Source organism: Bicyclus anynana, chromosome 14 (genome assembly GCF_947172395.1).
Source record: "Bicyclus anynana chromosome 14, ilBicAnyn1.1, whole genome shotgun sequence".
In the NCBI taxonomy this organism is placed as follows: Eukaryota; Metazoa; Arthropoda; class Insecta; order Lepidoptera; family Nymphalidae; genus Bicyclus; species Bicyclus anynana.
The window spans coordinates 10286920-10310111 of NC_069096.1; the positions used below are offsets into that span (position 1 = coordinate 10286920).

General features: G+C 38.1%; 2 protein-coding genes across 4 annotated transcripts in view; one reads left to right on the top strand and one right to left on the bottom strand.

Moving 5' to 3' along the window:
• Window positions 1-7474, top strand: part of LOC112051691 (dual oxidase maturation factor 2) — an 83842-nt gene extending 76368 nt beyond the window's left edge. For both annotated transcript variants that reach the window (XM_052885228.1, XM_024090461.2), the window contains 7 exons: window positions 726-863; window positions 1547-1772; window positions 2405-2616; window positions 3301-3481; window positions 4082-4234; window positions 4993-5106; window positions 5363-7474. In XM_052885228.1, coding sequence (XP_052741188.1) covers window positions 726-863; window positions 1547-1772; window positions 2405-2616; window positions 3301-3481; window positions 4082-4234; window positions 4993-5106; window positions 5363-5411 — 1073 coding nt within the window. In that variant the 3' untranslated portion in view covers window positions 5412-7474. The remainder of the gene's footprint in view (window positions 1-725; window positions 864-1546; window positions 1773-2404; window positions 2617-3300; window positions 3482-4081; window positions 4235-4992; window positions 5107-5362) is intronic.
• A 36-nt stretch (window positions 7475-7510) lies between these two features.
• Window positions 7511-21204, bottom strand: LOC112051688 (EF-hand domain-containing family member C2-like). 2 transcript variants are annotated; one of them, XM_024090457.2, is made up of 15 exons: window positions 21053-21204; window positions 19204-19354; window positions 17000-17112; window positions 16798-16887; window positions 16390-16466; window positions 16147-16312; window positions 15509-15671; window positions 14027-14210; window positions 13415-13565; window positions 12181-12369; window positions 11498-11643; window positions 11282-11398; window positions 10150-10329; window positions 9142-9283; window positions 7511-7951 (listed from the first exon to the last, which is right to left on the bottom strand). In XM_024090457.2, the coding sequence occupies exons 1-15, from the start codon at window positions 21149-21151 to the stop codon at window positions 7844-7846; spliced, it is 2076 nt and encodes a 691-aa protein (XP_023946225.2). In that variant the 5' UTR covers window positions 21152-21204; the 3' UTR covers window positions 7511-7843. The 2 variants fall into 2 exon arrangements, with proteins under 2 accessions (XP_023946225.2, XP_023946226.1); XM_024090458.2 differs by lacking the exon at window positions 21053-21204 and adding an exon at window positions 20106-20504.
• Between the last annotated feature and the right edge of the window lie 1988 nt (window positions 21205-23192).

The following is a 23192-nucleotide window of genomic DNA, read 5'->3' on the forward strand; positions in this document are numbered from 1 at the left end:
CATTGAAAGAAATAATAAAAACAAATAAAACTTACTCTAAACGCGAAGTTAAATGAAGTGTGAAATATTATTTTAAAAATTCCAAAAACATTTTAAGTTCTCTAAATCCACTTATACGTTAATTTCCCGTATTTGTGGTAAAACGTTGCTTAAATGCTTAACGGTCTGAACGATAATTATTTTCGTAACTATAGCGCCATTGTTTCGAATGACCACTCGAGTGAGTGGAGAAATCATTGCATTATCCCATTACAGATTTACAAGGATGCGTACATTATCGCAGGCAATTTACTACGTAATTGGATGATCATAAAGTCTATTCAATTAAGTATAATAAAACTGTGGTGATTATCATTTAGTTAACGCCAACTATATACGAGATACTGAGGTACGCCTACACGGTGTATAATGTTTAGGTATGTGTACAAATACACTTACGTTTAAATATGATAATTAACATCTACTTCTATAATAATTTTATCTGGATTATTATCTATTCATTCTCAACACTTTAGTGTAAAACAACCTAACTAACTAGCAGACGCCTGCGAATTTGTCGAAATTCAGTTTTTCACGGCAGTTTTAGGCCAGTTTAGGCCAGTGAGTCTCTAAGCAAGCAACTTCAACAAAGCCATATCTATGCTTAAATAATATGAATAAAATATTGAGTGTGATCTTTTTCTAATCTTCAGAGAATGTATTAAAATAAACATTGAATGTTCTAGTATGTAAGCACGGCTCGTCGTGGCACGTGTCCGGGGCGCGAGTGTCCCGTGCCGCCTACCGCGCCTTCTCCGCCGAGCGCCTCGACTGCTGGCTCGCCGTCCACGTCGGCTTGGGCCACGTCAATGTGTCTCTCTCCGGTAAGTGTACTACCCACTAAAGTAAGCACGTGTCCCGCGCCGCCTGCCGCGCCTTCACCCCCGAGCGCCTCGACTGCTGGCTCGCCGTCCACGTCGGCTTGGGCCACGTCAATGTGTCTCTCTCCGGTAAGTGTACTACCCACTAGAGTAAGCACGTGTCCCGCGCCGCCTGCCGCGCCTTCTCCGCCGCGCGCCTCGACTGCTGGCTCGCCGTCCACGTCGGCTTGGGCCACGTCAATGTGTCTCTCTCCGGTAAGTGTACTACCCACTAGAGTAAGCACGTGTCCCGCGCCGCCTACCGCACCTTCTCCCCCGAGCGCCTCGACTGCTGGCTCGCCGTCCACGTCGGCTTGGTCCACGTTAAAGTGTCTCTCTTCGGTAACTGCCCACTGAAGTAAATACTTTTTCCACAGGTCTATAAATTTGTCTTCTTTTTTTAGCTGCAGCACAAGTATTTATTAACTACACCGTGGCCCCATTGTAAAGATAAGCGTGTGAATACGGGTTTTTATCTACATATAAGGTAAAACCGTTTTTCGTCGATAACAAAAAATGCAAAATTTAAATCTACTGTTAATTTGTTACTGAAATTCCTTAGTTAACAATTTCAACACATTTTTATTGCTACTTCCTTCTTATTCTTACATATTATTGTCTATTTAACAAATTATTACTATTTTCAGCGTTATCATGGGGTAACCTGTCCAAAGGGGACCCCGGAGTGGACTACAATGAGCAGTTCCAGTGGGAGGAAGCAGGCGCGATCCAAGAGTGGTACCGCGCCGGCCTTCTACGCGGTCTACCATACCCCGTACTGTCTGTCGCTGAGCATTTTGCAGCGGAGCACGAAGGCTTCGAGTGGGGTGCTAAGTACCGAGCGGCCGGATACACCACCACCACATTGCTTTGGTATGAAAGTGCTGATATTAGACGTGGCGTTGCCAAGTATTTTCAAATCTAGGTAATGGCTGTCCAAAGTACCATCACAAATTCACGAAGTAGGTATAACACAATTAAAAAACAATGTTTTACCAATGCACATCCTTCCACAGATTGGTCGTCAAAGATGCAAATCTATATGAAAGTGTACTAAAGAGTCCAAATCGAATTTTAGCAACCAGAAAGAATGGTTCTAATTTTGCTTAAAAGTTGATGACCCTCACTGACTGACATACACACTGACATACACACTCCATACATACATATCAACACGCCTTATTCGTGGAGGTAGGCAGTGACAACGCGTTTCTACGTGCTGCGATCCTTGCATAACTCCATTGATTCTTCCATTCTCATCTATCTTTTATATCGTCGACTAAGGGTACTATTGACCTGGCCTTTATTGATAATGGTCTGGATTTGGTCCATGCTAATAAGGAATATTATGGTAGCATAGTGTCATCATCATCACTGTTCGCTTTTGAGCACGAGAATAAGATAGTATATTGTACCAATTAGTAATTCTCGGCAACGCCACGTAACGTTTAATACAGAACACGCGTCAGATATTAAGAACTTGATCAGTTATTCACACATTCCAGGACGGCGCTGGCGCTGTGGCTGCTCATGAACCTCCTCCTGGTGGTAGTGCCGCGGTACGGCGCATACGCGATGGCCTCATTGGGGGTCACCTTGTGTACTGCAGCGGGCGGCTACTGGGCGTCGCTGCCTCATGTGCCACTGATTGTGAGGCTTGATGGAGCTATGCTGTTCTTCTCGCTGGGCTGGTGCTTCTGGCTGGTTCTCATTGCTGGTACGTTTCATTTAAATTAATGAAAATCTATTAGGGTTCTGAACGTCTATATAAACCACTCGTGTGTTTGTTTGTCTATCATAGTCAACTTTTGAGAAATACGGTATCTTCTGCTGGTAAAGGAGAATGCCCACCGGCCCAGTTAACCCAGGTAGACCCCCGTATAAAATGATATGGAGATGATAGTATTATATATGTATAGGATCTGGAAGGATCTGGTTTTGGAAATAATTGGCTTGATAAAAGTATATTTCTTGAAGAAAAATCCATTTTGTTTATCACTTTTCTAGGGCAAAATGTTCGCCGGTGTACCAAAGCGGCGAAGTTTTGAAGCTGTATTATTTTTTTTTGTATTATTTATTTCTGTTACTAACAAGCTTAACAAACACACCTATCATAAGTCTTCAAAAAATAGCTTCAAACTCATGCTGTATGGTCAACGATCACCATGCACCACGGTTCTCCACCGTGCACCCTCTGGAATGGCGGGCTAACTATACTAACCTTGAAGTTACACATATCATCATCAGACTTAATGAGCCACTACATGAACAGACGTCTATCTTTATAGACGGGATATGCACCAGTGCATCACGGTGCTCCACCGTGCACCCTCTGGAATAGCAGGCTTAGCTTGGTGGGTTGACGAGAACTTATACCACTCGACTTTTTATCTCTTTGCAGGAGGCATATGCCTAGTGGTTGGCCTGTTAATAGCGGCATTGGATCTAGTCTGGCCACATAAGTTCTCGACTGTACTGGAGGTGGATTACGACACGCCCTACGATAGACACGTCCTTATAGTCGACAGCAGGCAGCGAGCGCGGCCGCAAACGCAAAGCTCGTTACCTTCTAGAATACTAAGGTCAGTAACACGAAACGTAATTGGATATGGCAAACAACATCTCCGTGTTTCCATCTGCTGCTTGCTGAAGCAGCCATTAGGTAGGAGAAGCTACATCTCAGCGTTTTCATTTGTTACTTGGATAAGCTCATCACCTGCTAGAATAATATATAACGAAAAGTAGAAATTAGATAGGGCAAGCCGCTGTTTCTCTTATATATACGACTTGGCAATATACTGCAAAATGAGGCCTCAACGTCGCCACCAGTGCATTGCAAAATGGTAGAGTATCGCTGTCGGAGAAATTATACTCAAATAAATCCCATCATCTATACTTGAGATTGTCGGGCGCAAAGGAGCGTTTTTTGTTGGAACGTGTGTAAAGTTGCTATTTTATACAAAGATTTATTTTATCATTTTATGAAATCAGAACGTTTGTAACCCCTAACTTAAACTCCTACCAAGTACGCTAAGTAGGTTCGGTAGGCAAGTTGGCACTTGGCATTGATTCAAGTTTCAGAAACTCAGTTTTCATATATTTAATTCATTACTAAGGTTAAATAGAAAATAATTTAAGCTTGTATGAAAATTTTATTTATAAATCATGATGTCTCCTTACAGGAGACTATCGTCAAAAACCCGCGATTCGCAGCGGCAAGTGTCAATGAGCATAGTGAACGAGAGCTCGGGACGAGACAACCCAGCATTCTCCCCCGAACAACGGAAACCGAACTCGCCGTGGAGGTACCCGCTGTTTAGACGCCAAATTGACCGGTGAGACTCTTTATAATTCGAGTACCTCTATAAATACATTCGAATTTCGTAGTGAATGTAGATTGTAGATAGTTTAACTTTAACTAAAATGTTGATCTCGATATTGTTGGCTAATGTGGACTACAAACCTGCAGTTTTAACTGTACACGCGAACTGTTCAGTTTAAACGTCCGTGTGTAGGCAAAACTTAGAACTGCACAGTTTTAACTGTACAGTTTTTTTCTAATGATTTTATTTAAACTTCGATTAGATAAAACTGTACAGTTAAAGCTGAACGTCTGTAGTAGGTCTGTAAAAAGAGAGATGCAAAACTAGAAACCCTTACAGATTAACGTAGCCAACGTTATGAGAGGACATCCTCTCATAACGTTGGCTACTCATGAAGATTTATAAAATTAATATACCTACTGTAATGTTTGTGTATACTTAATAGATACCTTACTAGATACCAATACTACATACACTATCTCATGTACATTTGTAGTGGGGGGCAATAAGTTAGTCTGTCACCAGCGTTCGACCTGAGTGGTCGTGCGCGGTCTGCTTGCCTTGCCAGTGTAGAGATAAGCCAGTGTTTATATCCTCTTATACTAAGGACGAGAGTCCTTACACCTACAAATTGATAAAAATATCAACATCTGATCTGGGTCCAATTACACCCGTAAACCATGTTGAGCACATTTGAAATTTACATTCAAATTGAAAATCTTTTGTTTAGGTTTAAATATTTTTTAACGAAGCTTTTTTGCTTATTTCAGTGCGGACTCCGCTTCGAGTTTAGGGTCAAGTATAAACGGTAATAGTTCCGGCATCAAAATGTCACCACTGGCGAGCAGCCCGCCTTCTGGTTCACTTGCTATGTCACCGCAGAGGTAAACTATTACTTTTTAAGAAAAACTATAATCGAAAATAGACAAAATATCGTCCAATGCCGGTGGAGTTCTCCCAGTCCCATTTTATGTCCCAACGCAATGAAAGACATATCAGTCTTATCCGTTGCGTCGCTACTCGCTATTGGTTGAATTTTGTGTATTTTTTTTCTCGAGATTATCTCATTATACGCATGGTAACACCACTGATTATATGTATAATGTTAATTATAATTATTACATAAAATTTTGTTTACAGGTATCGACCTCAAATACCAGCAGCAGAACGAGTAAAAGATATGTGGTGAAAATATAGTGTAGGACATTTGAAATGTGTAAATTAATTTAAATAAAAATGATTATAAAAAAATTACCGATCTCTTAAAACAATGAGGGTGACTACGGTCAACATGAAACCTCAGTATAAAAAGTATTATTGTATTCAAATTGAAACCTGAGGTCTAAAGTGGTTAGGTTAGGTGTGTTAATCTTAGATACGAGTATTATGATGTAAATTGTAAATATGTAACTATTAACTTTATCATTAGCATATAAGTAAATTAATTAAATTATAAAATTATATCAGTTCCGTCCAGTGTCATAAGTATAATAGTGAATGTAATTTCTTTTTACGCCGTAACATCATGTAACTTCGTTATGTGGGCTACATACCTGCACTGTACAGTCAAAATGTTTGGTTAAATCGTCCGTGTGTAAAAAGTGAGAACTGTACAGTTTTTCTAATGATTTAAATGAAACTTCGATTAGATAAACCTGTAATGTTTGCGCAGGTAAAACTGAAGGTCTGAAGCCCACATAACCCGTGCTATGGACATGAAGTACGTGTGTAGTGTCCGTCAGTTTTAACTGTACAGTTTTTATGATGAAATATCGAATAAATAAAACTGTACAGAGAAAACTGCGCAGTTAAAACTGAACGTCTGTAGCGCAGGTTACAGTTTTAACTTAGTATATAGATCATAGATCATATCGACACAAGTGAATACTTTGTGCCATTTGTAAATATTGTTGAAGTTAGATCACCCTATTTAGTTCGACAATACAATAAAACCTGACCATTTGTATGTACACAAGCAAAGCTCTTTTATCTTTCCCTACTATTTGTTACGTGCTTATAAAGTAACACTATATTATCAACAGTTTGTTTCATGTAGTATGGTGACAGTTCATTTCACTCTTGAAAGTTTGCCGCAAATCACGATAATGAATCTGTAACTGTATCCATACTATCTGAAAACACTTTATATTATCATTTTACCACCACCCCGTCGTATAATAATAAACATAGTGATAACACTCGCAGCAGAGATCCAAAGATCTATTTTCTGCGAGGTTAATAAATACCGAACGTATATCGTACATTACTAGGCTAACTATGCTAATCGTGTTTGTTTAGCGTTTTTTTTTTAATTGATGAAAACATCATCAATCTGTTTCCAAATTTATGAGTAGATAATAATTGTATGTCATGGTTGACTCGGTGATATTCTCATCACCTAAAAATTTTCCAAATGACTATCCCGTATCCCTGTTTTGGGTGTTCCTCGGCGATTTTGAGTATTTTTAAGCCGTTCCTGTATCAAAACAAATTAAAAGTAAAGTAAAAAAATACACAAATCACTCAAAAGCCGTTTTCATAAAAAAAAATATACGGTCGAAAACCTCCTCCTTTTTTTTGAAGTCGGTTAATAAAAGAAAGATTAATAAGAAGATTTATAACAGTCATCCGACCTGCGAATAATGTTTATGTGAACCTGACCTGTATCCAGAAAGTGTGTGACAAGTGTCAAAGACCTGCGGTTTTAACTATATGGCCGAACTGTTCAGTTAAATCGTCCGTGTGTACTAGTTCGTCAATTTTAACTGTACAGTTTAATTTCTAATAATTTTGATTGAAATTTCGATTAGGTGAAACTGTACAGTTAAAACTGCGCAATTAAAACTGATAGTCTAGCCAGAGTAAAATATACATAATATATGTAACATATCTTTATAATACCTAATATTCATGTTTTAATAGAAATAGTTGGAATGAAGTCATTTAGTAATAAAAATATTTTTTAAGTTATTTATTTTAATAGTTGCCAAACACGTAGTAAATAATATGTAAATTACACACCTTATTCTAAAATTTTACACGAAGTCTTTTAAATCAATCACAATATAAAACATTATAAGTATTAATCATCTGCATCACATAGAATTTTACAAATATAGATATTTTCAATGTTGTGAAAATCTGTTTCCAATAGTGATTATGCATTAAGCCATTTTGTAATTAGTTTTGTAAAAAGTGACAAAGAAAACTAATATTTATTGTGATCAAAATATACCAATTGAGAACGTACAAGTGTTTTTCAATTTTATTTTATTCATATTGTCATAAATTAAACACCAATATAAATGTTATTAATTTTCAAAATGCGTACAAAAACGATTTTTTGTTAGTTACAAAATGTAACTAATTTCAATTTCAAATTAATCATTTCTCGCTTAGTCATCCCTTCCTCTAATAGCAGATATAAAATATACGTATAGTACATCCAACGATTAGAGATAAAATACGTAAACAACCTAATCGAAAACTTACACGTACATTCGAAAGCGAGTGAGTATCATATCTGTTCTTAACTGTCGTAAGCAATCATGTTGTCAAATTGTTTAAAATATTTATCTCGCCCCGTTAAACGTACTATAGTTACTTCGACTAAGTAGCTCTTTAACTCTGCTCTTTAACCAGGTGGTCAAGATTCAGTTGGCAGAGGAAGGCGTTCCAATTTACATAACCGTCAGTTATTAGTGTCTCTGCATCTGCCCACATCTTGCACTGTAAATATAAACACATGTTACTTAATTTTCCCGCTGCATTTTGCTATCGATTGTTCAGGCTAAAATCAGACCATTCTGTATGGATTTTCACTAAAAATGAATGAAGATTTGTAGTTTTCAATAGAGAAATCCTGGGTTCAATTCCCAACTTGGGTATATTATTAGGATTATATATTTTCTAAGCCGATAAACATAATACGTTAATTGATGAAATAAAAAAAAACCCATGCGAGCGAATACGTAAGCGATAGGTAGCAATTCAATTGATATAATCAATCAAGCATTAAAATAGAAACGAAATTGATAAAGCCTTTTCAATATCCATTGGTATCATCCGAGAATCTGTAATAGCTAGGTCTCATTTCAGGAAGGTTGAAAGTCAGTCTGTGGTGCTACTATAGGTAAGTGCGGCATCAAATTATGAAGTTATGACTATGGTGACTTAGGAAGGTAGCAGGTTTTTTTTTTATTCTTTACAGGTTAGCCCTTGACTACAATCTCACCTGATGGTAAGTGATAATGCAATCTAAGATGGAAGCGGGCTTATTTGTTACGAGGAGGATGAAAATCCACACCCCTGTCGATTTCTGCACGACATAGCACCGGAACAGTAAATCGCTCGGCGGTACGTCGTTGCCAGTAGGGGGGTAACTAGCCACGGCTGAAGGAAGCCAATTAAGGAAACCACAATCGGCCCAACCGGGGATCAAACCGAGGACCTCCGTCTTGTGAATCTACCGCGCACACCACTGCGCCATGCCGTCATCAGAGGAGGCCGCCAAAGAAGGTTCTAGGGTCCAGACTCTCAACCATCTTAGTGTATCTTACAGCCTTCCTAAAATAAGACTTTTTTATTCCTTACAAGTAAGCCCTTGACTACAATCTCACCTGATTGTAAGTGATGATGTAATTTAAGATGGAAGCTGGCTAACTTGATGAAATGATGAAAATCCACACTCCTTTCGGTTTCTACACGACATCGTACCGGAACGCTAAATCGCTTGGCGGTACGTCTTTGTCGGTAGGGTGCTAACTAGCTACGGCCGAAGCCTCCCACCAGCTAGACCTGGACCAATTAAGAAAACCTCAATCGGCCCAGGCGGGGATCGAACCCAGGACCTCCGTCATTAAATCCACCGCGCATACCGCGCCACGGACGCTGTCCTCGGTCCATCTATAGGTACATACCTCTATATCTTTGGTCGGCGGCGCGTGACGCACAACCTTCATGTAATCTTCTTCGGTGAGACTGAAGACTGGTCGTGTTTGAAAGTCGAGGAACGACATGAGATCGTTATATACTATGTTGCACTTGTCATCCTTCTCAAGCCTGCAATTTCATAATTTTACTGCAACTGTACGTGATTAGGAATTCTGTATATTTATTCACTAGTTTATACCACCGTAACAGCTGTGATAACCCAGTGGACCTCTGCCGTAGGTTAAAATCAGGTCTAGGGCATGTACCTCCAACATTTCAGTTATGTGCATTTTAAGAAATTAAATATCTAATGTCTCAAACGGTGAAAGAATACATCGTGAGGAAATTCTTCTGCATACGTAAGCATTTTCTTAATTCTCTATGTGTGTGATGTCTGCCAATCCGCATTGGGCCAGTTTAGTGGACTATTGGCCTCACCCCTCTCATTCTCGTGTTCAGCAGTGAGCCGAATATTGGTTGATAATGATGAATAAGCCGCCTCGTAGGTCCATTACTTGCCGATGTTGCTTGGAATCATATTCTCAGGCTGGCTCTGGGTTCTCTTTTCTTTCCCTTTACCAATTCCTTTTTCTTTTCTTTCTCGTTACTCTCAATAAAAATTCTCAGCCCAGAGTTGGAAAGTTAGTGATACATTCGTAACGTACTCTCCGATCTCTGAAGCTGTAGCAAATGTCCCATCTACAGGTTGAGAATTTTTACTGAAAAATTAATAGTCAAGAAAAGCTCAGTCTTTTACAGCTCAATGGACTAGAACTTTGCTAATGAAATGGGTTCTCCTGACGGTACAATCTTACACTGTCAACATACAGTCCATCAAGTCCCGGTTGATCGGCAGCCAGTGCTCGCGCATTGTTTGCCGCACTTGCTCCACCTACATTGCTCCCGCACGGCTGCCGTCGGCATGGACCAACCTTCCTTTAGACGGCCCCGGTCATCCCACAGTCCGCGGGTCAACTCCATAAATACTAACTTACACTGTCAACATACAGTCCATCAAGTCCCGGTTGATCGGCAACCGGTGCGCGCGCAGTGTTTGCCGCAGCTGCTCCGCCGACAGCACTCCCGCACGGCTCACGTCGGCATGGATCAAACCTTCCTTCAGACGCTCCCGGTCATCCCATAGCCCGCGGGTCAACTCCGTAAATACTAATGACCTACAATGTACAACGTCGACAAAATTACCTAAGCAATATCTTATTTCGGTTCGAATTCGGTCTGTGGCATGCACCTCCAACTTTTCAATTAGATGCATTTTAAGAAAATTAATAGTTTCTCAAACACTGAGGGGAAAACATCGTGAGGAGACTTGCCTACCTGAGAATTTTCTTAATTCACTTCGTGTGTGAAGTCTGTCAAACTGCATTGGACCTGCGCGGTGAACTATAGTCTAATCCCTCTCATTCTGAGAGGAGACTCATGCTGATTGTTAACTGGTTAATGATGATTAAGAAAGCATTAGAAATCTCTACAAGAGACCCAGAAATTAACTATGATTGATTGGTAAATTGAAGGCCGCTGAATGCTGTTGATTATAGAGGGATCCTTATAAGAGGCATATGTCCAGCAGTGGACGTCCAACGGCTGATAATAATATACATAATGATGATGATTGGTAGAACTTTTTAAATTACACTTTATATTCGTTTTATTACCGACTTTGAAAACTAAAACTTTCGATTCCTCGGGATATTTTAAATTGTTTTATGAATATCCTGGACCGATTCGGACCGATCGATTAATTTTTTTTAACATCTTACGAGGACCACCTTAAGAGAGTAAGGTGGTCCCATAGTCATCAGATCAGTCTAACACTAATAATTTACGGACCAAGCTCAATGGTCTGGAAAACCATCGCCTATAACATGATACTATTAACTCACAATCCCTATCAAGGCATAATGCCATAGTCTCCATGAGGTAAGGCTTCATTTACCTGTAACTTCTTTGGCATTTCTTTCTACCCTTCAGACATAAACACAGCGATGCTTCTGTGCAAGAAACATTACTATCACAGAAACAGACAAGATTCCAATAAATTAAAGTTTTGGAGACAGAACGGTTGTGGTTTTCGTGGTAATAATTGTTTGGGTAGACACTCATACTTACCTTATCATCTCTCTTCGAGGACTCTTTTCTTTCCCAGGATCACCTCGAAAGTATCGTATCAGAGACACAAATTCGTGTTCCGACATTTTTTCACACATTATTTCTTTTAAGGCTTGTCTAGGAAAATAAACATTTGTATTAGGTACGTACATACTGTAAATTAAAAACGATTAGGTTACACTATTCCGAAAAAGAAAATAGTAATCAAATATTTACTTGAAGCATCTAACAGACATCAATTCTCTCTTATTCGGCAAAACAGCTTCCATGTATTTCGCTACAAAATTCTTGTAGCCATTTTCTTTAGAGGCTAGTGTCCTGCGAATCTTGTCCATTATCAACGGAATATTTGCCATTGGATACTGAAAAAAATACAAAAAATCCTTTATACAAAATCTATCATTTTATAGCAGTTAGCCGTGAATTAAATGTAGATAACTTATTTATATATTATTCTACAAAATACATATTGAAATTAGGCCTAACCATAATGCAACACAAACCACGGTAGGTTGTGCTGTGCACTGGCTAACTTTTAAAAGATCTTTAAAAATAGTTGGAACAATATATTTCAGCCTTCGCTCACCATACCCATTTTGAAGTTAGGTACTTGCATTTTAAAGTTTTTGGAACTTAACTTTTGTATTTAACTTTCTTCAGTTTAAGTTTTATTTGAAGATACTGCTCTTTTGTTACGGAATATTTTGTTTTTACGTCTATTGGCAAAAACTGACTACAGAGAAACGTCCTAAAGTTGTGTTATTTTTTACTACGGTAAAGACGTTATATATATATAACTATAACTATAGGCTGCATCATAATAATAACAGACGTAATATAAATCATCATTCAATGTATAATTGTATACCTAAGTTAGATTAAAAAGTAATATCAAATACCTCATTGGAATGTGTCTCCAAATATCTTAAAGCATATTCATCAGCTGCAATGAGTCTGAATCGGTGCTTGTTGATTACCAGCTCATTGCCGATCCACATATCCTTGTCAGTGTATGCTGGAGGCTCTTTAGGTACAAAGAACTTCACGTCGGGTAGATACATCTTGTCGCGCCGGAAGAATTTGCCACCCTAACAACAATCATGGTATACTATAATAATTCCTGGCTTATTTAATATCAATTTAAAACATGCCAGGACCTTCAATCTAATTCTTGGCATTGTTTGGTGTCTTGTTTAATCATTTGAATGTGAATTATTTTTTTTAATTTTATTATCTACTAGCGGACGCCCGCGACTTCGTCCGCCCTTACACCTCTTTAATCCAGCCCTTACAGTAGTATCGCTGTAAAAATGGAGTAACTTCTCCCGTTTTCCCAACATTTCACTGCTCTCCTTCTATTGATCGTAGCGTGGTGAAAAGTATACTATAACCTGCCTAGAAGTATGAAGAATAATTATACCAAGTTTCGTTAAAATAAACGTTCTCCATTATATAGAATGACGCAATCTTACAATGAGTGCTTCAATAATATTGATATTTTTTCTACACGTGTAGGTACCTTCAAGAGGTTGGTTATAAAACGCTTACAGAGTTTTTAGCTATTAGTTAATTAATAATTTAGTCTTAGTCTTTAGTCTTTTCTTTCATCCATTTTTTTTATTCACTTTTCAATTTAATTTATTTATTATTATTATTATTATTTTTAATTTGTTTGTAATAATTTTATATAAAGTATTTAGGTACGTAGTAGTCTACTTTATAGTATTGTAATCTGTGGTTTCCGAAGCTGGTGTCATAGTTATAATTTTTATTTATATTACTAATATGATTGTGTACTATGATGTTGTTTGTAAGCCCTCAATAAAATAAAATAAAATAAAATAAAAATAAAAAAATCCGTCGAGTAGTTTTTGTTTCTATAACGAACATACAGACTGACAGACAGACAAAAAATTTACTGATTGCATTTTTAGCACCAGTATCGATCACTAATCACCCACTAATAGTTATTTAGGAAATATATTTCATGTACAGGACCTCTCTACAGATTTATTATAAGTATAGATTGTTCGCTAATGAAATATTGGAGGTACCTATTAATAAAATGCAAAATTCAAATTCAATATAATTTATAACTCACAAAAACATCTATTAACTGAGGTAAGTACTTACCTTAAATCCAGAATTACGCTCGCCAAGTTCAAATATTCCAATTGTGTCATCACACAAAAAATATTTTATTATGAAGTAACGCTGTGCGTCCACGGGATCGTCGGAGATCAATCTTGCAGCAAAACGAAGTATGTGGGAGTCAAATCCAACTCTACGAATACAAAATTATAATAGCTACTCGTACTCGAGAGGTAGGTAGGTACTAAATCTACACTTTGTCGATGTCAGAGACCAGCCCTCCTAGCCAAGTTGCACGTCGTCAATTGGAATGACAGATCTTGATCACATGACCTGTCGATAGCAAATGTCATTCCCATACATCTTTCTAGTTTTCGAAACGTTAGCGATCGTAGAAAAAGAACCGCTGTGCCACTTGATGGGCAGATAGAATAACGAGTTATATACGACTATATCGTTACCCTAATTAATGTCATGATATTTTGTAAGATTTTTGCGGTAGATAGGTACTTCTAGGTCTAGTAGGTCTAGTATTCCACAAAGATAGAAGTAAGTAAGATTGCTAGAATACAACGATTGAATTTCAACTTTATTGGCTTTATCATCTCTGTAAAAAAGGAAACCAATAAGCTTAAGTCAAGTAATGTTCAATACCTGTCTTTATGAAGAAATTTCATAAAATCTCTATGTGGAGCTTTCGGCTCGACAGTTCGGCAATTTTCAGCAGAATCATCATACGAACCATACCCATTCCACGGCGGCAACTGGCGTTCCGCCATGCTTGCGGATATGCACTCCTTGCCTCCATCGTTTGGTAAAGGTAATGGAGTAAATGCGTCTGCAAAAATTTAACAATTATCAGCATCAGCTACATACCTAAAAAAAACCCTATTTATTTCCCCTAAAGTACGAGGATTAGGAGGTTTTTGTGAAAGAAAAAATAGTTTTTATGCAAGGAAAACAAAAAGTTAACGGTTATATTTTGTTAATCAGTTAGAAAAGGCTAACGCCTGAACGTTTCTACTAGTAGATACAATTTGCACGAAAAAAGATTATAGTCTAGTATAGAAAGTAGACGCGGGGCACAGCTTATCTACATTCAAGTGTGTACCTACCTACTAAATATTTATCTTCGTACGTACGTATAAATTTTTACAAAGCATTATACAAGGTGCTGGGTAGTATTTCCCATAACTCTGGGTTTATATTCTTTACCGAAAATTAATTTAAAATGTTCAAAGAAAATGTGTTTTCAAAAATTAATATTTTCACTACTCTTGCTCAAAAACACTGTCATATTACCACTCCACAGCGGGGCTAAACAAGCATTTCAGCCTCTAGGGGCTAAAGTAATTTAGTTTTTTTAATTCTTGTCTGTTACGAGTACTAACCAAGTACTAGCCTACTATAAAACGGAGGAGGTTTTATTCGAAAATAGAATCATTATAGGTAAGGCCCTGATTGTTTTGAAAAATAAATAAAAAACTTTAATTGTAAAAAGTTGTCTGTGGAATGGGTTTATTTTTTTATTTAATTTTTATTGAGTTGCGAATAGAGAGAGAATGGAGAAAACAACAACGAATGGATTCACTTACGAAAAGATTTTTTTATACTATTATCTCCCACATTTACCTCACATACTTCATTATTTATCTTCACAATAGTCGGAAATTATGTTACCGGGTAAAAGCATCTCCCTTAATATCCAAAATTGTAGACTTTGTACATTTAATTTTCAATTAAAATAAATCATTGATTATTGTACTAAACTATTTTATTTTCTCGCAATCGTAGTGAAAAGCAGAGTGTAAAACTCGGTTTCTATTTAGGCGGCCCTCGCCTTACGTCTCGGGCCCTAAAAATACCTCGTATATAATGGGTCTTTTTAGCCCCTTGTATAACAATCTACTATTTCGGAGTAAATAATATTTACTCCTTATAATTATGACGTAGCCAAACTTTAGAATGCAAGTATGCAATAGTAGGCGTGTGTTACATGGATAGTCGGATATTTTTGAATCATAAAAAGTTTTAATTTGTTTGTTAAGTAATGCTGCTCCTGTAAGTGGACTCGTCAACAACTTGAAGTTATGGGAAATACTCCCCAGCACCCTGTTCAAATAGTTATAAAATTACCAAAGCCATACGTGACTCGATAATATTCCTTGGTGAATGGATCACAGTCAGTGAGAACAACATTTCGTCCGTACACATTTATCACAGCGCCTATACTCAAATCTGCAGGAGTGTATGAGGTTACTTTTGGTCCCCCAGTCATCTCTATGCGAGGTGGAATTTTCTAAAAAATTTACATGTTATGTTAGACTTTTTTCTAATATTCGTAATGTAGGTATAGTAAGCGGCCTATAAGTTGAACTATACGCAGTTTTCCATAGCAACACGTTGACGCCATAACTATCGCGCATGAAAGAAGACCGACCATTTTTCATACATTGTAGATTGAACCGTTACAATGTCCAAATTTGTGTCATTTATTAAAATACTAAGATTATAGTTTTAGTTAGTGATCAAGAGCAAGTAAAAAACATAAACATATAAAAAATATTAACAACTGTGAATTCTAATTATTTTTGGTGATTTTATTTATTATAATTTTAAGGATTTTTCGTCATTTATTTTTTTCTGTAACGTGCTGGGCCCAAAATGGTCGATCTCCTTTTCATTTTAACATCTGCATATAATTGTACATGCGTAGATATTTTGGGTTCAACTTATTTGCCGGGATATATACCTGTAACCTACTACATACTTACTCGTGGAATTCTCATTCTTTTCAAAAACATAGGTCCAGCTTCCATCCCGGAATTTGGTGGTAATTCTTCTTTGATTTCTATAGTATCGTCGGCCAAAAAGTAATGAATCTCCAATAGATGTATTGTACCAAACTCAGACTCTCGGTCATCCCAATACCCATGGAATCTGTTAGCATGAATATTTTACAAAAATAACCGTTAACAATTTCCTTACCTAAATTTAATTTTTAATTCATACTTCACCTTAAGACTTGTCTATCAAAATCCAGAAACTGCCGAAACGGTCTATGTTTGGGTGGCTTCCTTGTGTCCGGTGTTCTCTTGAAAAAGGAAATACTAATTGTAATGTTTGTGTCTACTAAATAGATACCTATATACATTGTCTCATGTACACTGCGTATGTGGGTACATGTGTATGCGGGTAAGGGCAAGCGGGCAGTTCATAGATGATACATTATTGGGGCAGTCTGTGAGAGTCGTTGATCGAGAGCGGACGTGCGCTGCCTGCGATACGAGTGTAGGGATGAGCCAGTGATTTCCTTCTATTACACTAAGGACGAGGGTCCTTACAAGTGGCGATCCTTACACTAATTTTTAAGCAAGCAAAGTTATTCAATAGTTACCACAATCAGATGATTATATAACTCATACCTCAACAGCATCAGGCCAGTTGATTGGATGAGGTACGTTGATGCCGAGGCGATTCAGGAACACTCTTGTGAAGTTGTCACAATTGACGATCTGATATGAAAATAAGTTTATTATTTTTCCTCTCATACAAAGCCGTTACAGCTTTGTTACTCTAGCTTCTCTATGGCTTTTATTATAGCAAAAGGTAGTTTACTTTACTCACCTTAAATACTTTTCCAAAGAAAGTAACTTCTCGTCCAATATTTAGATCAAGAACGTCGTAATATAAATCATAACTGAACGGAAGCCGTATTCTTTGGCGACTTATAAGCACACCTAAAATTAATAATTAATCATTTATTTACCAAGTAAAAACAACAGTTCGTCATCAACCCATAATCGGCTCACTGCTGAGCTCGAGTCTCCACCACGCTGGCCCAATGCGGATTGGCAGACTTCACACACGCAGAGAATGAATATAATTCTCTGGTATGCAGGTTTCCTCACGATGTTTTCCTTCACCGATTGAGACACGTGATATTAAATTTCTTAAAATGCACACAACTGAAAAGTTGGAGGTGCATGCCCTGAACCGGATTCGAACCCACACCCTCCGGAATCGGAGGGTGTATCCACTGGGCTATCACTGCTCTCAAAAAAAAAAAAAAAAACAACAGTAAGTACATCTTAATAACTTTAACCCACTTCGTAGTCAAAATAAATGTTATAGGTGTGGTAAAGAGTGTGGTCTTTATTTGAGTTTCCTCCAAAACCTCTATCAAAAAATTTTAATAAAAAAATTCAACCGACTTCCAACTCTAAAACTAACCTAAACTAAAAAGCAAAAAATAACATCTTACCTATGTGCTACCTTCTGATCAGTTTGAAGGCGGTGCCAATCCAGTGTCATGTTTTAATTAAAGCCGTTTCTGTAAGACCCACAGAAATTTTGTAATTTAAGCGGCTTGAATTAAAACATCACTGGCTTGGCACCGCCTTCAAACTGATTAGAAGGTAGCACATAGGTAAGATGTTATTTTTTGCTTTTTAGTTTAGGTTAGTTTTAGAGTTGGAAGTCGGTTGAATTTTTTTATTAAAATTTTTATTTTTTCATTTTTAGTGTTAGCATACATACCTACTGAGTGTGAACATAAATTAATAAGCAATTAGCTAAAACGTTATTTTCTTATAATAATAAGTACTTAAGTCCTACAATCCCAATTTTAATAAAAATACTACTTACTTTAACTCATATACGTAATATGAATATCCAGAAAAACGTGAAAGGTATCATGACTAATGAGTAGTGGTCTTAACTGTCTTCTGTCTTCATCAGTAGACCCCCTATGCAGTCACAATCCATATTGGTGGAAAGTTCTCATCAATATAAAATTAATCAAGTCCAAACACAAGGTAGCTATTGTGAACCGTCGAGGAGTTCCCATAACTCTCCTTCATCTTCATCACCAGACCCTTAATACAGTCACAACCTATCCAGGTGGAAAGTTCTCATCAATACAGAATTATCAAGTCAAAACACAAGGTAGCTACTGCGAACCGTCGAGGAGTTCCCTTAACTGTACTTCGTCTTCATCACCAGACACCTAATACAGTCACAACCCATCCAGGTGGAAAGTTCTCATCAACACAAATTTATTAAGTCCAAACACAAGGTAGATACTGCGAGCCGTTGAGGAGTTCTCTTAACTGTCCCTCGTCTTCATCACCAGACCCTTGATACAGTCACAACCCATCTAGGTGGAAAGTTCTCATCAATACAAATTAATCAAGCCCAAACAAAAGGTAACTGCTGTGAATCATTGACGAGTTCCATTGTCTGTGTTTCGGCTCCATCATCAGACCAACTCCAGACCTTCATAAAATTGTAGTGGTTTAAAATACCTTATGGAAATATTAACAAACACACTAGCCGTCTTTACAATTTTCGAAAGTTCCCCTCGATTTCTCCAGGATGCCATCATCAGACCCTGACATGAAAAAAATGGGACCACCCTGGAATCAAACCCTTCAAAACAAAAAAAAAATTTTCAAAATCGGTCCATAAATGACGAAATTATCGCTGGACATACATAAAAAAAAAAAAAAAAAAAAAAAAAAACATACATACAGCCGAACGTAGAACCTCCTCCTTTTTGGAAGTCGGTTAAAAATACCTAAACAATAGGTTTAAAATGGAAATAGAATATGTTGTATATGTAATTATAGCTTGGCAACTTCGTTTGTAACACTACCGATGGCCCGCAGGGGCCGGGATGAGGGTAGCGATGACAGATAAACCCACAACTGATGCATCCCGATTCCAGACTCTGCGCCGCGCACGACTTCACATCCACGCATTCTTCCCTCCCCGTCGCCCGCATATCATGGGAGTGTCATCAACGAACTTGCCAAGCTATATAATATTACCTTGTGACAATCCACTGTTCTGTGTTTTAGGCTCCATCACTTTAATGGTACCATCTTCAAGAAAAAAGAATATATCCACTTTACGCAGTATGTGATCTGTAGTACGATACTCCAGTATCGTTTGTTGAAAAAACGCTTGAAATCGTAGAATCTGAAGAAAATTAAGTCTTGATTTGATCGGTCATCTTTTTTTTATCTAGATAAATATCTATACCGCAATTCTTAGGTACCTATTCTAATACACCGCAGTTATTTACATTTAAACCGATTTTGATGTAATATTAATGTTTGTCGCACTTTACCCTCGATGATTACATTTTTTTACAAGGTTTATAAGTCTGTAACAGCAATAGAGCCGTTTGTGTCAGAAGTCAGAGCTCACTACACACATCCTCACACACACACACACAACTGACAAGTTGGAGGTGCATGCCCTGGACCGGATTCGAACCCACACCCTCCAGAATCAAAGTAATCGCTAACTTTTACAGAGCTATTTTCCTACCTCCGCACTACCACGAGTGCATAATAACTGACCCCGCAAATATTGCTATATTGTTATCTAAATTTCTTTCAAACAAAACAATACTATGATCGCAATTAAAATTTGGGGTAGGGGTAGGAAGGTGAAAAAAAAGCTACGAATAAAACCAATTAACATCAAAATCGATCGAACCGTTACGGAGTAACGCCACAATAACAACATGAAATTTTTATAATTCACTTAATCGGACGTCCATGACTCTGCTTGCGTAAAAATATAAGTAGACTCGTCAAAACCTTGAAGTTATGGGAAATACTCCTCCACCACCCTTATATGTGTTAATCCAGGGTATATTCTATCTCTGTTCTAAATTTTGAGCCAGAGTTACAGTATGAATGTTATTTAAACGGGTACATACCACGATAAAACGACGAGATTTTTATTGTCGATATTTCGACCCAGTTGCATGGATCGTGGTCACGACGGGACTGAAGTTGCGAGATGAGAAGTGAAGTCAGCTGTTAGGGGCAAAATCGATCTACCCTCTTTCTTGTTCTTTTTCTTTTTTCAACGACCTCGCGTTTTTGGCTGTTTAGGCAAACCACACTCACGACATCGCTTTTGTTATTATGCGTGTCGCGGCGCCCTCTTGGTTTGCACAATTCTACCACCGGGTTCCACTCGCTGGCTAGTTTGAAACCATCTTCCCGATTGAAATTTTTGTATTTTCGAATTTCAATGGCTTCTCGAACTACTCGGGGTATATAGTGGCGGTCCGTGGAAATAATGTGTGGATTATGGATCTCAATCCAATGTTTAGTTCCCGGTTGTAGACACGTTCGCCGCGACACGCATAATAACAAAAGCGATGTCGTGAGTGTGGTTTGCCTAAACAGCCAAAAACGCGAGGTCGTTGAAAAAAGAAAAAGAACAAGAAAGAGGGTAGATCGATTTTGCCCCTAACAGCTGACTTCACTTCTCATCTCGCAACTTCAGTCCCGTCGTGACCACGATCCATGCAACTGGGTCGAAATATCGACAATAAAAATCTCGTCGTTTTATCGTGGTATGTACCCGTTTAAATAACATTCATAATGAACAACCACGAAATAAGTTTAAAATCATTAGAGTTACAGTAGTTGCGGCGTGAAAAAGTACCTAAAGGTCGCCATTGACGGTCAATTATTATTCTCACGTCATGTACGCAGTGACCAACACACGATCAGTTATAGTCGTGGGTGGTACAGAAACGTGAGAATAATTGACCGTTTGTGGCTAGCGTAACAATACAAACAAACACACACACACAAATTTTTGGCCTTTATAATATTAGTGTGGTGTGATTAGATAACTTTCCATACTTACATTTTTATCGTACATTATCCATGCCGGCAAATCCGGCGCCTGTTTCCTACAATACAAAGACGGTACGCGGTTTACGCTCTCTGGCTTATCCACCAACATGTTCACCTTATCAATGCTCGTAAATATAGGCCGGACACCGAATTTCGTTTTGCCGATCTGAAATTAAGTGCTATTTATAGTTTTTCTTTTCCATATACATAAATATACAGCTACAAATGAATAGGTAGTTTATAGATAGTTTTATACCTACCTGGTATATATTTTACTACCGTTAACATAATTCCGGAAATACTGTAAGTACCTACCTACCTACACTGTTGGCGACGCAAAGTTTTTTTTAATGTAGTTTAATCTTACGCTTGACCACTATCAAGCCTGATGGAAAGCAATGATGAGGTCTAAGATAAGGCGCGCTAGCCTAGAAGATGCCTATTCACTCTTGCCTTGCCTAGTTACTAATACAGCGAAGGTTATTTGTCTATGGTGTACAGATTTTCATGCGGTTTTCAAAAGTAGAACAGACAAAGCCAGGCAGTAGATAGATTATAGCTTGGCAACTTCGTTCGTAACTCCGATGTTGCGCGCGTGCGGGGGGCGTGTTGCGATGAATGAAAAACCCACGACTGATGCACGTCACTTCCCCGCACGCAAGATTTCACACCCGCGCAGTCTTTCCGCCCGTCGCCCGCAAATCATGGGAGTGGTATCAACAAACTTGCCAGACTATAGTTAAGTATAGGAAGACTTTTATCTTTGAGATCGGGCATAGGGAACTGCATTTTGTAACAAATATAATCAAATTCCACGAAGGCGAACTCGCAGGAGTCTGCTAGTTTTAAATTAAATACGTCATCAACCCATATTCGGCTCACTGCTGAGCTCAAGTCTCCTCTCAGAATGAGAGGGGCCATTAGTCCACCACGCTAGCCCAATGCGGATTGGCATACTTCACACATGCAGAGAATTAAGATAATTCTCTGGTATGCAGGTTTCCTCACGATGTTTTCCTTCACCGATTGAGACACGTGATATTTAATTTCTTAAAATGCACACAACTGAAAAGTTAAAGATGCATGCCCCGGACCGGATTCGAACCCACACTCTCCGGAATCGGAGGCGGAGGTCATATCCACTGGCCTATTACGGCTCGTAATTAAATAAACTTATAATAATAATTATCATACCATAGGATTACCGCCATATCCAGGCAACAGTGGTAAGCGAGGGTTGCGTATCGCCATGGTCCGTACTATGGTGTCTTTTCACAGTGAAAAAACCAGTCTTTTACCAGCAAAAGGCAAATATTATTTAAGAAATCTTATACAAACTCTCAAAATCTGGTACAAAGCTACAAAACTCAAAAGTTATAAAAAAGGAGAATCATTCTCGGTTGACTGAATTGAAACGAAATATTTATTTGGTTTCTATGACAATATTGTATATCTTGTCCTCCGTGTTCGGGCAACCAAATATTTACCCATAGATAATCTATCTATCTTCTATCCTTTTAACTCTTATTATTTGTTAGTTTTTTTTTTACATATTAACCATAGATTTACGATTCGGTACAAGTATCAATTCTATGATATTAACAATGTTGATATAAATGTATAATACAAAACACTATTAAAAATTGGTAAAAAATAATCAACCCTTCCGCCTGCGGGACATTTGAGTGCCCAAGCAAATGGTGGTCAGGGCTCCAGAGTGAGGAACCTCCTCACAATACGCGCCATCTCAAGAATTACTGCCTTCTGTATCCGACTCTTAATCCAACAGTCGAGCGAAAGCTTCTTAGGGTGTTGGTCGAAGCTTTTCGCTATAAGACCATTGACTGGATGTGGAAGAGTAATATCAACAATTATTTAACAGCGCACTGACCGATCGACTAGCACTATATCAGGTCTATTAGCATCAATTATCACTGACAGGTAGGTATGTCAGTGATAATCGTTCAGTCCCAGTAGAGCAATGCACTGCTTTTTTCAAGAACTGACACTGGGTCGTACCTATAGTAAGGCTTCTCAGAATCGATAAGGCCATACTGGTGGATTATCTTAGCTACTTGATTATGTCTATGCAAGTATTCGCCGTTAGCAAGTTGAGAACACCCGGACACAATATGCCTGAGGAACTCCCC